General features: G+C 40.3%; 1 protein-coding gene across 14 annotated transcripts in view; it reads right to left on the bottom strand.

Moving 5' to 3' along the window:
- LOC138683530 (A disintegrin and metalloproteinase with thrombospondin motifs 6-like) overlaps positions 1–17,735 on the bottom strand; it is a 185,859-nt gene that overhangs the window by 5,596 nt on the left and 162,528 nt on the right. For all 14 annotated transcript variants that reach the window (XM_069775470.1, XM_069775476.1, XM_069775478.1 and 11 more), the window contains 3 exons: positions 17,318–17,522; positions 7,310–7,486; positions 3,661–3,817 (listed from right to left, as the gene is read on the bottom strand). In XM_069775470.1, coding sequence (XP_069631571.1) covers positions 3,661–3,817; positions 7,310–7,486; positions 17,318–17,522 — 539 coding nt within the window. The remainder of the gene's footprint in view (positions 1–3,660; positions 3,818–7,309; positions 7,487–17,317; positions 17,523–17,735) is intronic.

Consider the following 17,735-nt stretch of genomic DNA (forward strand, 5'->3'; position numbering starts at 1 on the left):
GATTTAAACTTTCATTTCATTAACACAGGTATAGTGCTTTCATTGTAATTTTTTACTCCACCTACCCAATGTTTTATGTACTACTATTCTACTTTTTTAATTCTCAATTTGGAAACAGATTTGGATGTCAGCAGAAAAGACATTGGGGGTAGCTGGTTTAAACAGACACATTTCTCTATCAGCAACTGCGGGTGGTCACTATTTTATTTCAAAAACTCTTCCCAAAAGAGGTCAAATATCTTCCAGAAATATTTCAGGCCATTGTGTTTGTGGAGACTGGGAATATAGGAGAGACAGATGGTGAATTATAAATGGAGTGAGGAAAAAAAAGGTTCACCTGATCTTGACGGAATGTAAAAAGTTCACTCAATCCCAAAAATAACCCTCATATATGTTGTATTTAGTTAAATACAGGTAAAGCCACTAACTTCATTTTGCTAAAAGTAGGATTTGAAATTATCCCATTTCATATTTCTTTATGTTATTCTTCCTCTTGACTAAAACTGGACCCTGTTCAGCCAATGCCATTTGGACAGCAGCAAGACAATATTCTGGAAGTTGCCCACAACTTCTGTTTTAAAAAACAGTTTTGAAATAGATATGGTGGCTGATGAAGTAGCCTATTATTCATAGGACTGTGGTTGGATGGAAGAGGTTTAGCAGAGCCCTTTTTGTTCCTAGTAACTACTGTTAATAAGTTTAAATAATCTACATGCATTAATCTCGCCTTTCCTGAACTTTGTGGCCAGACCAGACAATACTGTGATATTAAGTATTACATTACAGTAATAAAAACACAGAATGTCACTGTGCCTTCAGCTAAAGAGACTGCAAAGACATACCACAAAAAATACAAGGAAAACTGAAATGACATAAAAATAGATAAAATAGTTTTTCAGGTAAAGTTTCAGATGGCCATTAGCAGTCTAGATTCAGCAGATATACACACACACACACACTTACAGAATAAAATCATTCTGAATACATTTCAAATTGTGTGGTACATGCTACCTGTAGTTCACTTCCAACAGCAAATGTAATGTTACCCTCATCAGTGGCAGTCTCAAAACCTCGTCTACAATATTCTGAATCTCCAACAAACAGTTTAAAGAAAACAAAGAGCTAAAGCAGATGTAAAATGTGACAAGATATATTGTAACTGTCTTTTACTATTTCTATATCCCTAAAATTTTGACTCTTATTTTATGTAAGCAACCTTTACTTTCCCCAAGAAAGTACTTTTAAACTTTACTAACATGATCATTATACTGCAGAGTGGTTCAAGCTTTCTCAAAAACATGTATATACTTATCTTGGGTTACCAAAATTAAATTGCCTGGAAATTGATAAATGGGTCCCATAGGCTGTGAACACTGGAGTTTGGGGAGTAAAGGGAATGAGGTTCGCTGGGGTTTGAAATGGGAAGGGAATCCCCTCAGCTAGTCTGACCCTGCTGCAAACCAACGACCTATTGTTGAAGTTGCTTTTGCCCCACAGTGGGGCCCAAAGCACAAGGCAGTGCTACTAGGTGGCATGTGGACAAAGTCTCTGTGTGTGAGCAGATATGCTCTGCTATGCACATGGATTCCCAAGGGGCAGAACCCTCCCTCTGAGAGGCCTGACTCCTTCCCTGAAAACCAAATACAGATACACAGTTCACATCCCACTGCACATGGAGAGTGACAGATGCATGCATACAGGCACAGAATACTCCTTTCACAAATACATCCACAAGGAAATACCAGAACTCAAATACTTCTTGCTTAGAAAGTATTATCTTTCAAAAAATACTTGTGCTCTTTAGGATTAGTTAGTTCTTGAAATCTTAAAAGCTTTCCATCATCTCTAGTATGCTGAAAAATTTTGCCTCCCTGTTTAAAGGGTAACACTTTACTAACACAGATGTCAGCTCCTCTTGTGTCTAAGAGGATTTTTTTAAAGCCGAAAGTGTAAGCAAAAAATGTGCAATACATGCACATTATTCTGCAAACACTCACAGTTTGTGCTTCTTAAATTCAGCATTTAATAGTAGCTCTGAAATGTTTATAAATTAGGATTTATATTTAAGAAATGCTTACCAAAATATTGAAAAAGATATCTTGAAGACAAATTTTTTGTCTAATTTTGGGATAGGGCACCCTTAGTATTTAATGGATTGCAACTAGGTTCTTGTGAAAGGATGTAGGTATTTTAAATTGTTAAATGAACTTTGAGATTATATTTACTTTTGAGCCATTTGAGCCACTTAACTGCTTACAAATAACCAGTGGTTTCCAGTAAATACCTTCAATATGGGACAAAAGCAAACATGGGGTGCTAAGTGGCAATGTGTTGGGAACTGTATCTACTGGAAGAGATTGTGCTATATCTTTTTCCCCTCAATTCTTCCTAGGACTTATTAGCTCAAGCAAAGTACTGTGCTAATGAGGCTGCATGGCTGTCAGTAAGGAGCTGGCTCATGCCTGGCCAACTCCGAGTGCAGGCCAAAGAGCTAAAGTCCATCTGGAATACTATGTAAGTGGTTTTCAACATATTCAATTTGTGGATCCCAAAAATTTTCCAGTGAAAATGTAGGTCCCTGGAAAACACTATTGCTGACAGGCTTGCTTTTCATAGTTTCCCTGCACAGTTCTACTTTAAAGAAGTCCATGGCCACACAGTGTCCATAGATCACACACAGAAAATCCTCGATTGTATTCATCTATAGGAGATCAGTGTATTTTCCTGACAATATTAAAGAATTACTAACAAAATGACTATAAATAAGAACATGACTTTTTCCATCTTGAAATTAAGAGGAGATTGAGACTGATTATGCACTTAGAAGTACTTTATTACATCCTTACTTTGGAGAAAGACATCTGTGTTTGGAAATAAAATATAGATTCATAGAATCATAGAATAGCTTGGGTTGGAAGGGATCTTAAAGATCATCTAGTTTGAACCCCTCTGCCATAGGCAGGGACACCTTCCACTGGACCAGGTTGCTCAAAACCCCGTCCAACCTGGCCTTGAACACTTCCGGGGAGGGGACATCCAAAACTTCTCTGGGCAATCAGTTCCAGTGTCTCACCATCCTCACAGTAAACAATTTCTTCCCAATATCTAATCTAAATCTACCCTCTTTCATTTTAAAACCATTACCCCTCCTCCGATCACTACGCTCACTGATAAAGAGTCCCTCCCCATCTTTCCTGTAGGCCCCCTTTAAGTACTGGAAGGATGCTATAATCTGTGGTCCCAGTATTTCAATGAACATGTGATCAACTATTCTTGCCACTACGTTGTTATGTTAACCACTGATGAAGCAGGTAACAGTTCAGTGGATGAGAAGTATATCATGGTCCCCCTGCTACGATGGACATTTCCATTGAACCAATGAAGTGACTGGAAAATTAATAACACAAAATGACAGTATTTTGTCCATGACTTAGGCTATATATTTTTAAGGGTGTTTTTTTTTAAACGAAGAACCTGTATTTAGGTTTTTATTGACTTCACCTTTGAACTACAATGACTAATTAGAAAATAATTGTAAAAAATTCATTCACAGGCTGAGAGATGATGTAATGTAGACTTTTACTAATAAATTAATGCAGTAATACTGACCATGTTACTTTACTCTTTCCAGAATAAATTATATTAAGATGGCAAACTTACCTTCTGTGTTGGAAATGGGAGTACTGTCACATTTACTTTCACACTGCTGCATTGATGTAGGTCTAAGTGTTTCTGGACACTCACTGGATGCTTGTCCGGTGTATGAGAGGCACTGTACTGTTCGCATCTGTTGCCCAAGACCACACTGCGCAGAACACTGAAAATAAGAGATAAAAAAGTAAACCAAATTGGATCCAATTTTTAAATGTAAAACAAGATAACAGGAAAGCAATCAGGAACAGTACACATACACAAATTTAAAAAAAGACAAGCATCTGAAGAGATTTGGTTAATATATAAAATCATTTTCATAAGATAGCTTAGATTTTGGGGTTTTTTTGACAGTATATGCAACCACTTGTATTTCAAAGAAATAAGACACAATACAATGTTAGATCCCTGAACAGCTTGGATTTGAGGTATAAGAATATAATTTACACTATTTCATATATCATGTCTGAGTATAAGTGCATGTTTTCAAGACAGAAATCATTTACTTTAGAACAAAGTAGAAAAACCAAGGAGAACAAGCATTCAAATCTGCTAGAGGACTTTCTTATGGAAAAGGGAAAGTATCTTTCAAACAAAAACACTTTGCTGTTTCAAAATATTTTTGAATTTCTATAACTAAACAGTGTTTTTAGGACATATCAATTTAAGATAAATGCACACCTGGACAACTAGCATAAAAGAAAAGTCAATTAGACTGTAATATCACAAAACTGTATCCCAGCCAAAACCAGCACAAAGAGGATCCCCTTGGCCTCTCTGAGCACAAGGATTTTCCACGGGGATTGCACACTCTGCCTACCCATAGGAGACATATCCTCTCCACTGTAGGGGTACTTTGGGATGGGGCCTGAGGTCTCCATCAATTCATCCAGGCCCTGCCCTGGGATCCCCTCACTACCTGGGATTTCCTCGGCCCCTCACTCCCTCCCAGCTTCCCTACTCCAGCTCATGGACCCATTCTCCATCCCCACCCTCTGGCCCCGGGGGCCATGTCTGCAGCTCTCCCAGCCTGGCAGCATGCCTCCCCTCTCAGAGCATCCCTGTCGATGAACACACCTCAGAGCTGCAGCCCCACCATTGCTCCCCCAGCTCTGCTGCCTGCCTTCCACTGTGGAGGACCTCGGCTGGACCGAGGGGCCTGGGGAGGATATTGACCTTGACAAGATTACAGTGTTCCCGTGAGAGAACAAGAAAGAACGAGAAGCATGCCTGGGAAACTAAGTTTAAGGAATGTGTTGACCGTTTGCAGTTGTGATAAGGAACCTGAAAAAGTCACCCAACGAGGGGTGAGAAAAACAACTTCTGACAACTTTTTGACCAATAAGGGACAGACATATGTACAAGGTAACAAGTATAATGGCTATAAATTTGCTGGCTTGTAGTAATAAAAAAAACCTTCTTTGCTTGTACTATAAGAATGCGTACTTGTCGTTTGTCCGTCTTGACCGCAACATTCCACCTCAGCTCAAGCCCTCCCACTCACATGCAGGGACTTCTTCAGAGCTGCGTGGCTGCTCACCATGGCATCCCCTTCACTTCTCCAGGAGAGGGGGCAGCCCCCCGTGAGCCAGAGGCTGGTCAGCAATTGCTGCTCAGCCCATCCCATGCAGCTGGTGAGGGCCATGGGTGCTCCTTACCCAGGGTGCTCCCCAGACCCAGGGCTTCCCAGTGTAAAGCCAACCCATGTCCAGTGCTCAGCCTCCCCTCAGGTGCTGGCGGCAGAGACCCGACACAGCAGGGAGCTCAGCAACTCTCCACACCACACATGAGTGACCAGGGCAACCCCCAGCCCCGGGCCAGACCCCATGATAGGTGCATGGACACCAGCACCCTGGCCTGGCTGCAGCTCCAAGCTGCCATGGGCCACTGGCTGAATTTGAAAGATGCCCTGGAAACAGCATGTTTCTTGAGTGCAGCCCACTCCTGCCATGTCTGCTAGGTGATGGGAAGGCCATGTCCCACAGAAACTGATTTGATGCAGTGCTGTCCCACTGTTTCAAAATATTTGCTGTTTCAAAATATTTTTGAATTTCTATAACTAAACTGTTTTTAGGACATATCAATTTAAGATAAATGCACACCTGGACAACTAGCATAAAAGAAAAGTCAATTAGACTGTAATACCACAAATTATTGTCTCCTGGTTAGTTAAGCTAAGGTGTTTTATTTTCATTAGTGGCAAATTACTCCGCAAACTTAGAAACTGAAATATCAAGTTATTGTTTAATAACAGGCCATTGATCATAACTGAGATGCAAAAACATAATGAAAAAGAAGGAAATTCAGTATATCCTATTTAGAAACACCACATAACGGCAGCACCATTCAGTCTGTGGTGCAACAATTTAGATCCCTGTCTGGTAATTAAGCATATTTTATGTAAAATTACATAGATCTTGGAAAAATTTTTGGGTGGCTATATATCTTAGTAAAATTTTAATTGGCTTTGTATTTCCATCATGTTTCTCAACTAAGTTAAATGTGTTTTAAAAATACGAAACCTTGCAACATCGCTGTATCCCAAAATCCCCTTCTAAAAACCTGTAATAAGGACTATTTAATTTTTTAAAAAAAATGCATAGAATCATAGAATATCTCAAGATGGAAGGGACCCATAAGGATCATCGAGTCCAACTCCCTGCTCCTCGCAGGACTTTCGAAAACTAAACCATATGACAAAGAGCGCCATCCAGATGCTCCTTGAATTCTGACAGGCTTGGTGCCGTGACCACTTCCCTGGGGAGCCTGTTCCAGTGACCGACCACCCTCTCAGTGAAGAACCTTTTCCTAATGTCCAATCTAAGCTTAGAATTATAGAATGGTTTGGGTTGGAAGGGATCTTAAAGATCATCTAGTTTGAACCCCTTGGCCATGGGCAGGGACACCTTCCACTGGACCAGGTTGCTCAAAGCCCCATCCAACCTGGCCTTGAACACTTCCGGGGAGGGGACATCCACAACTTCTCTGGGCAACCTGTTCCAGTGCCTCACCACCCTCACAGTAAACAATTTCTTCCCAATATCTAATCTAAATCTACCCTCTTTCATTTTAAAACCATTACCCCTCATCCTATTGCTACACTCCCCGATAAAGAGTCCCTCCCCATCTTTCCTGTAGGCCCCCTTTAAGTACTGGAAGACAGCTATAATGTCTCCCCAGAGCCTTCTCTTTTCCAAGCTAAACAACCCCAACTCTCTCAGCCTATCCTCATAGGGGAGGTGCTCCATCCCCCTGATCATCTTCATGACCCTCCTCTGGACCCGCTCGAGCATGTCCATGTCTTTCTTATGCTGGGGGCCCCAGAGCTGGACGCAGTACTCCAGGTGGGGTCTCACAAGAGTGGAGTGGAGGGGGAGAATCACCTCCCTCAACCTGCTAGCCACACTTCTTATGCATACAGAATGCAAAATGCATATGGAAACTCATCCAGTAGAAACTAGATTACTGTTAGCAAATCCTTTATAGTTCAGCAGACAACTATCATTCAAAATAACATTTCAGTCTGAGACAAACAGGGGAGAAGCTTTTGCTCCAGTCATGGGAACCATCTCTTATCCATTTCCAGCAACCTCTTATCTTTAAAGGTACTAATGTGTAGGAGACTAACGGCAATAAATACTTATATGAACTATCTTACCTGTCCCCAGTCTCCAGTAACCCAGCGAGGAGGAGGACATCGGCCTAAACTACAGCGGATGCGGACTGGAGGTTTGCTTTCCTCTTGACATTGCGTGGCTGGAAAAGTTTTTAAAAGATCGCTACTTTTGCACAGAACAATTCGGTGTTTGAATCCTGGGCCACACTTTGGCGTGCACTGAAAAAATATATACATGAATAATGAAAATCTCAGTAAAAAGTCAATAAACATGTCAGAAATGCTATTATGGAAAATAGGAGAATATATTTATGTTCTTATAATTAAACTATAATCACAATTTTCCCAAGATGATAATGATTTTAAAATGTTTAGAAACACAAACAAGCTGACTGATGATTGCTTTATTAAGTTAAAGTTTTTATAAGTTTTAATATGATAAAAGCAGATTTCCTTTGCTATTTATATTTAGGCTATTGTGCTACTATTTACTTTTATACATAAAAAGCCTTTAGGTTAGGTTTAAGATAAGCACTTTGCTGCAGAGTAGAAAGGTCTGCCACATGTAACATTATTATGAAACAAACTTGAGTGTGCATTTCAGAAATTAAAAGTAGAACTCTGTTCTTAATATGACCTTAGTACAATCTTTCTCCACCTCACTTACAGATCACTGAGCTACAATGAACACACCTTTCCCCAATAAACATATGGGAAGATCTTTAAAAGAATCTCTCAGTGTGAGTCACCTAAACTAGTCAATACAGAATAGAAAGGTTTATCCTAAATCTGATCTCTGCTTAGATTTAGGATTTTAAACTGGGTTGCAAAGAGATGGGTCCTCCATTCGGACTTTATAATCCAGAACTGCAAAGTGGGTATATAAACACTTTCCTTAAAACCTAACCTTTCCTTTCCTGTCCTATTCTAGCCTTTCCTATCAAGGTACTGCCTCCTTATCTACAATAGTTCAGTGTTCAGAATTCTCATACAGAAAAGCCAGATTCAATCCTCCTCATGCTGAAGGGGCTTTGTGAGAGACTGAAAGAGTTTCTCTCTCAAACATTGTGGTGGGGCAAGTTCTGCTTAACATCGAATTCTGCATAACAACGAACCCTGCATAGCAATGAACCACAGGTGAAAAGAAGCCAATCAGCACAGATCAGCACAGGACATCAGCAACAGGACTGGGAGGGCCTGCAGGCGTATGTACAGCTCCCTGTTCTGATACGCTGAGCAGGGCAGCTCACCATGCATGGCCAAAGATCAAACAATGGTCATGTCTGCAGGGAGGGAGAAGTTACTCCCCAAACAACCCCCAAGCCCACCGACCCATTTCCCAAAGGTTCTGGAAGCACAAACCATGCATGACACCTAATTAGCCTAATGAGTTCAAGTGCCTGCCCAAAGGAGGGGCAAGGAGATGATAAAAGGACACAAACTGAAGCCCCACACACGTGCACCCACCGGAACTGGACCCAGGACTGGTGACATCTTTTTTTTTTCTTTTCCTCTTTCTCTCTCTGTCTTGCTCTCTCTTTCTCTTTCCTTTTTCATAACCCCTACACCTCATCCCTTTAGACATAAAACTGTTGACCAAGTCTGGGACTAGGAGTGGATCCAGCCGCCCCTAGGCTCTTCTCTGAGGAGGAGTCTAGAAAGCAAGGGGGTCCACTCTGAACCTTGTGACTCAACGGGAAGGATCTCCTTCTTCCCTGAATTGATGTATATGGTTACCATGGGTTACACGGTTTACTGAGGTAGTTCCATGGCAATTCCTTTTGAGAGCAACCACGCCACGCCACCTACTGTTAACACCTTCCAAGTTCAGTTTGCTTCTGCCATGAGTAAAAGGTTTAACTGGTCGTTTGGTGTCGTTTCACCTTAGGCCGAGGGAATTCCCAATTCACCACAACCCCTCCCTGGTCTGTCCAGCCCAGGTTCTGACAGGCTTTAACCCCAAATCTTGTGTACCCCAAATATCTACCTACTAGAAAACTAGAGGAAGGAGGGAAGGAAGGGAAGGAAGAGAAGGAAGATCTCTACCTCTCTGGCTGAACTGCAAAAAGAATTAAATATTAATGCTAAATAGAGACCAAAAAAGAATGACAATGAATATGTCAGGTCTTCAGCATCATGATCATGACTCCTCAGTTCTGGTCCAAATTCCATGGAATGTTGCATGTATTTCCTCCCACGAATATTTCATATAACATGCATAAGACTTTTGAGCAGGAACTAGAAGCAAGTGCCCCTTCCTAGCTGAGTGCTTAAAATCACTTGCACTCAGTCTCCTCTTCCCAGGGACTGAGCTTTCTGTGAAAAGCAAACAGAAAAGAGACAAGGTTGAAAGGACCTGCCTGCCATCATAAGAGTAGTCTACAGATTAGTGATCAGTTCACTTTGTAGAACAGCAGGAGGCAGAGAGGCTTAAAATCCCTCAGAGTTGCACAGAGCTGTGTTCTGCACTCTGGGTGTTGCATTCTAAAACCTGAAATATTATAAAAATGCAAAAAAGCAAGCTATCACCAGACAACTCTTAAAATAGACCAGTAACTATTGCTGTACCTCATGTAGAACTTGGTTCATTAAACATGCTCTAAGAATGTCTTCTAAATTGAGGCCTTTGGAGAGGATATGTGGAGAAATGTCTAGTGTGTGAATCACTGTGTGGCTTTGGCAAGAGGCTGGTACTCAGCTTCTCTTATGTGTCAAGACACGCAAGTAGTACTTCCGATAATCAGTGAATAAATGTCAAAACCCAATGTGCCTATGGAGTTTCATAATCTCTAGAATATGGTAGCAAATAAGCAAGAGTTTGAGGATCAAAATTTGAGTTAGGTGCATCCATTTTCTAGTCCGGCTTGAAGACATGTTCTTTATCTATGCCTAAGCTGCCATTTGAGAAAAATCTTTCAGCTACTGCTACCAGAAGGAAACAACATTCCTTAAAAAAAAAACCACACTTTTTTTGAGTCATAGTCAAAATTCCACTAAATAAGATTGACTACACCCTGTCCCCAGAAATGAAAGTGAAGTAAGGAAATAGGTTGCCTACAATAATACTGAATCACGAAAAATAAAAAGCATCAGTAGAATTTAACAAAAAATTTATGTCTCCACAGCAAATGAAAGACAGAATACACAGACAAAAAAACCCCCAGGAAACAGTGTCTCCCATTGCCACATGCTTCTAGAATTTTTGACTCACTCGGTGAAAGTCATGACTAACAGTAATATGAATGCAAAGGAAATGTGCTTGTCTGATAAGGTGTCCTGGTTTCAGCTGGGATAGAGCTAATTGTCTTCCTAGTAGCTGGTACAATGCTATGTTTTGAGTTCAGTATGAGAAGAATGTTGATAACACTGATGTTTTCAGTTGTTGCTAAGTAGTGTTTAGACTAAAGTCAAGGATTTCTCAGCTTCTCATGCCCAGCCAGCGAGAAAGCTGGAGGGGCACAAGAAGTTGGCACAGGACACAGCCAGGGCACCTGACCCAAAGTGGCCAACAGGGTATCCCATACCATGGGACGTCACATCTAGTATATAAACTGGGGGGAGTGGGGGTGGGGGGATCACTGCTCGGGGACTAACTGGGCGTCGATCAGCGGGTGGTGAGCAATTGCACTGTGCATCATTTGTACATTCCAATCCTTTTATCATTACTGCTGTCACTTTATTAGTGTTATCATTATTAGTTTCTTCTTTTTATTTTCTATTAAACCGTTCTTATCTCAACCCATGAGTTTTACTTCTTTTCCCAATTTTCTCCCCCATGCCACTGGGTTGGGAGGGAGTGAGTGAGTGGCTGCATGGTGCTTAGTTGCTGGCTGGGGTTAAACCATGACATAAGGCTCTTCCCAAGACATCCTTAGATTATTTTTTGCTGGTTTATATTTTATTATATGTAAAAATATAAAAGAATTAATTTACAGTGGGCAGAATAATTCAGTCAAAGCTCAATTATTGCAAAGCATAAAAAATTTTATGGAGAAACTGATGTTACCTGAGAATGACTACATTCTGCTAGGCAAGCCACTGTTAGCTTTAATTACTATTTGATATAAGCACTTTTACATTCTCCTAAGGACAGTTCTAAAATTGCTTAATTTGTATCAAGTATTGCTTGTTTTGACTATAAAACCAAAGCTTTAGAACTTGCATTCCAGAGAAAATTAGCAAGATTTGCCATTGGCTTCAATGGAAGCAGTATTCAACTCTTCCACTTTCTGAGTTCACTCTTGTTTTCATTTTCATGCTTCCGTCAGAAAATCATATAAATACATATATATATATAAATGTTTATATGTATATTACTGTAGGGATTTAAATACACTATATTTCTGGGAACACTGAACAGAAAAAAAAAGCAATTTTTCTCATTATTTTAAAATTGTATCATCAGTCAAGACACTCTGCCAAGCTACACCAGGCAAAATTAATATCAAAAAAAGTCAGCATTTTTTCACAATCCTGACAAAATACCACCACAACCAGAAGCTTAGCAGAGATTTAGTCTTTAGATTAGAACATTTTTGTTCAAAATTATAACACATTCCTGTTGTATAAAAGCCTGGTTGTGAAGGCCTTTAAAAGCTGCTCAAGCTTCTTACGAGGCTGGCAATGTTGATGGATCTAAGGATGATGTATTAGTGAGCAAAGTCTAGAGGAGGTAGCTAAAGAGGAATAGTATACAGTCAACATATATTTATGGCTCTGTAACTTGTCATATGGCTACTATTATTTGCTAGTACTGAGATGATGCCTAGATATTCCAATCAGAAATAAAGTATCATGATAACGCACACAAAGAACTTCTTACAAACTATCAATGCCACGGATGTGGTATGAAAGAGTCTTCAACTGAACATCCCTTTCTACTCATCCATTTGTTCCTTCTCACTCCTTTCCAAGTGAGATTCATTTTCAAAAGGCTGGAATACACTGTACCTTTTCAGGTAGGGACAAGGACCATTTAAAACCTTTTCTGCCTTGATTATGGTGCCCTACTTCTTGTGAGAAATGCTGGCTAACAGTGGGGTAAAAATAATAATATTGTTCTGCATGTAGAACAAGACACACTTTAAGATTCACTGTGCCATTTCCAGGTTTCTTGAGGTCCTGCTCTACACTGAGAAAAGTTGCTGAAAGAAATTGCTTACCTATAGGTTACAGGCTATAAAGCTGACAACTTTTTAGAGAACTGATTCAAAAAAATATTTTATCTTAAACCTGAATAAAACTAGAGACAGATTCAGGTATGCTCTGGGAATGACTATCTGTTTTATGATAGTGGATTATCTACAAAACCTATTACAAATAACAGGAGATTCAGAATATAAGCAAAAGCATGTGTATGATAAATTAATGAAAACAAAAAAATTTTCAAAAGTTCACATTATATTTTAGAAGTTTTTTGATATAAAAGCTCACTAAAATGGCATTTCATTCATAATTCCTTACGGAACAAAACCAAACAGTCGAGCAATACAGCAAATGGAAACATTTTTCTTTTGTTCAATGAAAAATAACATATATAATGATAAAATATATTTGTGTATTAGGTTTGCGTGGCAAGGTTTTGGTAGCTGGGGGGCTACAGGGATGGCGTGTGGAATTATTGCTGGAGGTGACTTGTTGATATGTCCCCCTCTTAAGGGAAGGTAAACCTCCAGGGTGGAATATAGTGGATATACATGAAATCTGTTCCATAATAATTCCCTAAGCAACATAACCTGCAACCTTAGATGTTAGCAACACCAGGGGAGCTTGGTATGCTGACTCTAAGAGAAACAACACAGAGGGTGGAGCAGAGTGGAGACACTGCAGCCAGGCCCTGTGATATCACCACAGGGATGGGGAACTGGAACTACTGGAACAAGAATGGAAGGTCCCTGCATTGAATCCACTGAAGCAAGGAGGTGAAACAATGGGGTTCTGTCAATGCTATGGCCTTACTTCTGATTTATATCATAAATGCCCAGTTCTGGAGTAGTGACACACTAAATCATGTTCTCTGGGTGAACTTTGCTCATTATACTCTCATTATAATACCAAAACACACCTCCATCCCAAAAACTACCTGCCTCCAAGGTGCGACCACCCCTCACCGAGCATGTGCTCTGAATTTTCTCTAGCATGTACCTTTAAAAGTAAAGCGAGGAGATTTTATACCAATCATAATAAAGGTATATATGACTAGAGTCACTCGAGCTCCACCCAAAAATAAGAAAATAGTATAAAAGGGCTTAAGAGAGGAGGAATGTTAGGGAAGACACCATCATAGACAAGTCAGGAGGACATTGGTGACTTCTGGGATCAGTTGATGGGCTGAACCTCTCCCCCCCCCATAGGGATACCTACTGGGTAAGATTCAAACCCTCAGTTAAACTGAGTCCTTCCCCAGGAAACTTAGAGAAATCTCTACAGAGTTTTTCCATAATTTAACGTGTTTGTAGTCAACTGTATTATTCATATTCTTGGTACTTGCACGTGCTTTGCAGACAGTGTATTTATCAATGGCAATCCAAAAGAATCTGTAATTCTGTTGCTTTAATAAACTGTACTGTTCATTAAATCTAGCCATGATAGTTCATTGAACGGGAACCAAACTTCTTAAGTCTGGCCATGATAGTTCGTTGAATGCAATTAGATTGAAAGTATATTATGCTATTTGTGCATCCGTAATTGCGGTAGTTCAATATATTGAATGCGACCGGACATATAGTGTTGAATTGGGGACCCTTTAATGCAGCATGGCTTCTGTGAGAAGCTGCTGGAAGCTTCCCCTATGTCCGACAGAGCCAATGCCAGCCGGCTCCAAGACAGACCAGCCGCCAGCCAAGGCTGAGCCAAGCAGCGACAGTGGTAGCGCCTCTCTGATAACATATTTAAGGAGGAGAAAAAACTGCTGCACAGAAACTGCAGCCGGGAGAGAGGAGTGAGAATATGTGAGAGAAACAACCCTGCAGACACCAAGGTCCATGAAGGAGGAGGGGGAGGAGGTGCTCCAGGTACCAGAGCAGAGATTCCCCTGCAGCCTGCAATGAAGACCATGGTGAAGCAGGTTGTCCCCCTGCAGCCCATGGAGGTCCACAGTGGAGCAGATATCCACCTGCAGCCCATGGAGGACCCCACGCCGGAGCAGTTGGATGCCCAAAGGAGGCTGTGACCCCGTGGGGAGCCTGTGCTGGAGCAGGCTCCTAGCAGGACCCGTGCACCCTGTGGAGAGAGGACCCCACTCTGGAGCAGGTTTGTTGGCAGGACTTGTGACTCCATGGGGGACCCACGCTGGAGCAGTCTATTCCTGAAGGACTGCACCCCATGGAAAGGACCCATGCTGGAGCAGTTTGTGAAGAACTGCAGCTTGTGGGAAGGACCCACGTTGGAGAAGTTCGTGGAGAACTGTCTCCTGTGGGAGGGACCCCATGCTGGAGCAGGGGAAGAGTGTGAGGAGGAAGGAGGGGCAGAGACAACGTGTGACGAACTGACTGCAACCCCCATTCCCCATCCCCCTGCACTGCTCAGGGGAGGAGGAGGTAGAGAAAATCGAAAGTGAAGTTGTGCCCAGGAAGAAGGGAGGGGTAGGGGGGAAGGTGTTTTAAGATTTGGTTTCATTTCTCATTACCCTACTCTGATTTGATTGGTAATGAATTAATTTCCCCAAGTTGAGTCTGTTTTGCCCATGACGGTAATTGGTGAGTTATCTCTCCCTGCCCTTATCTCGACCCACGAGCCTTTTGTTATATTTTTCTCCCCTTGTCCAGCTGAGGAGGGGAAGTGATAGAGCAGCTTGGTGAGCACCTGGCGGCCAGCCAAGGTCAACCCACCACAATTTGTCTACACAAGTAGTTTCTTCAGCTAAGAACAGATGGAGATTATACAAGCGTGAAATTCAAACAAAAAGGAGATGAACAACAACAGCTTCCATGGCAGCTCATAACACTGTGATTTAACATGCAGATATTACTACTTTTAAGTACTGCTATAATGTTTAGACTATTATTAACTAATAATGGATGGTGTCTCCATCCTTGGAGATACTCAAAAGCCATCTGGACATGGTCCTGGGCAGTCAGCTCTAGGTGGCCCTGCTTGAGCAGGGGGGATTGGAAAAGATGACCTCCAGAGGTCCTTTCCAACCTCAACCATCATTCTGTGATTCTGTGAACTATATTACCTGTATTAACAAATTATGTTAAGAACTGTTCTGTACCAGTTCTATGGGTGCTCACAGTGATGCTAGTAGGCCTCCTTCTTTATGCTTTGAATTTTGAGAGGCTGTAACAATTTTTGGAGCTAAAAGTATCTGTGCATAGAAGCGATCTATGCAACTACAGGCACATTAAACTTCTTTATAGTATGCAGTTATTTATAATTTATTTTGAATTAAAGACTGTTTAAAGGCAAGCAAATACACAGAAAATGAGATACAGTGAATCATGGGCATATCATTGTTAGATCATTCCAGTTTACTCTAATAGTCCCCCTTCTTTTTTTTAGGCAAAGTAAGTGGAGCAGTTCTAACTTACCTCGGCTTCAGTAAAGTGTTTGAAAGGGGGATTACAACTGGGTAAAGTTTAGGATTTGAGAGATGCAACCTGCAAAGACCTTCTAGGATCAGTAATGGGACTGATCTGATTAATATTTCTTTATAGTCTACTTAATGATGTTCATACAACAGTAGTTTCAGTTGTTCAGCATTAATGAAATTAGTGTCTAGCACAGGTAACTAACTGACCTTGATGCTACAGAGGTATGCTCTACAGAAAGAACTGGACAACTGTGAAGACATGAATAATTGAAATGAAGTGAAATTTGGCAGCATGATGTGCAAGAGCATATGTTTCAAAAAAAAATAACAAGAACCTCTATTTAAACTAGGAGATCACTAACTGAAATGAAAAAAGGAGGATAAAGGTCTGGATATATTAACAGAGCATAAGATGACTAAGTAATCAATATGTGATAGCTGAGGAACAGGAGGAGGTCATTTAGGGTATACTGATACACTTTAGGTTATGGGTATTTTCAATAGAGGCAGGAAACAAAAGGACGAGGCATGTGTGAAACCTCTGGGATATTATATACATTTAACTCTAATAATCCATTCCCAAAAAGACGACTTCAAATTGAAACATGAAAGCAGAATGTGGTCAAGATTAATTCCTTTCTGACATATAACAACTGGAAAGGAAGAGGAGCTGTTTCAGATAACAAAAGCAAACAGGTATAAACTGGCATAGAACTAGACCATTAGACCACTTCTTGCAATTCAAAGACTAAAGTTCAGGAATAGTTTTCCAAGAAACAGTAGGATAAAACCCCAAATTAACTAATTTTAAAACAGACATTTTTGCACTCTGATTTGCATGTGATGCAGTCCCATTCAAATGTATCACAGATCAGTCTATCTTCTTTCAGCTGCACTGGTTCACATCCTTCAAATTTAACACTTGAATCAGTATAAGGTCACAATTTGGCTTATACTATAAGGGATATCACTATATTTAACAAAAGATGTTCTTTCTTTAATAAAAAGAATACCAATTTTCAGGTCTGTTGCTAAGAAAGGTGATGCTTTACATCAGCATGGTTACTTCAGAAAAAACCTAGCAAATTATTCTGGCTTCTGATATTGTAAACCCATCATCTCTGCGCTCCAGCTATTTGCCGTTTCAGGAACTAATGGAAATTGCTTTTTTCTTTAAGGCAATTGTCTTATACCAAATGGCTATTCTAGGGTTGTTTTGTTGGTTTTTTTGGTGGGTTTTTTTAGTACTTTTTTATTTTGTATTTTACTATTTTTCTATTATGATTAATAACAGGTCATAATCATTTGACAAAACAACAGAACTGACAACATAGAAGAAAAGAAAAAAAAGAAATATGAATGACAAAAACCTGCTTCAATACTCTAAATCTATCAGGTTTTGACTTTCTTATTAATCTTTTACTTAGCAAGCAGCACTAGAAAATGTACTAATATTCAGTGGTCAGAGCTCTTGTCTTCACTATTGCCAAAAAGCTAACATAGTAAAATTTCCTTACTTCTGACCAGTCCAAAGCGACCCACTGTGGGGGACAGGACTGATTGTTACAGGGCTCTTTTTCAATAGGCTGGTGTGTTAAACAGTTGATATTGTCCAGTGTCTCCTCCTCAGAAGGTCCAATCTTTCTGATACAAAGAACTGTACGTGAACGTATTCCTCCATCACAGGTCTTACTGCATTCTGACCAATCTCCTATAAACCATCTGGATAGAAAAAGTTAGGAGGCTCAGTTAACGCATTTCAGAAATGGAGTAGATAATTGCACAAACCCAGAATGCAAATAATTTAAATTACTAAACCTAAATCATTGTTAACAATATATGTATTCACAGTGAAATAAAGTAGAAACATATAGGTCTTTTCACTGAGCATTTTAATTTATGCCTCACTGCAATCATATCTTCCAATAATAATAA

This window comes from Haliaeetus albicilla, chromosome W (assembly GCF_947461875.1).
Source record: "Haliaeetus albicilla chromosome W, bHalAlb1.1, whole genome shotgun sequence".
NCBI classification, from domain to species: Eukaryota; Metazoa; Chordata; class Aves; order Accipitriformes; family Accipitridae; genus Haliaeetus; species Haliaeetus albicilla.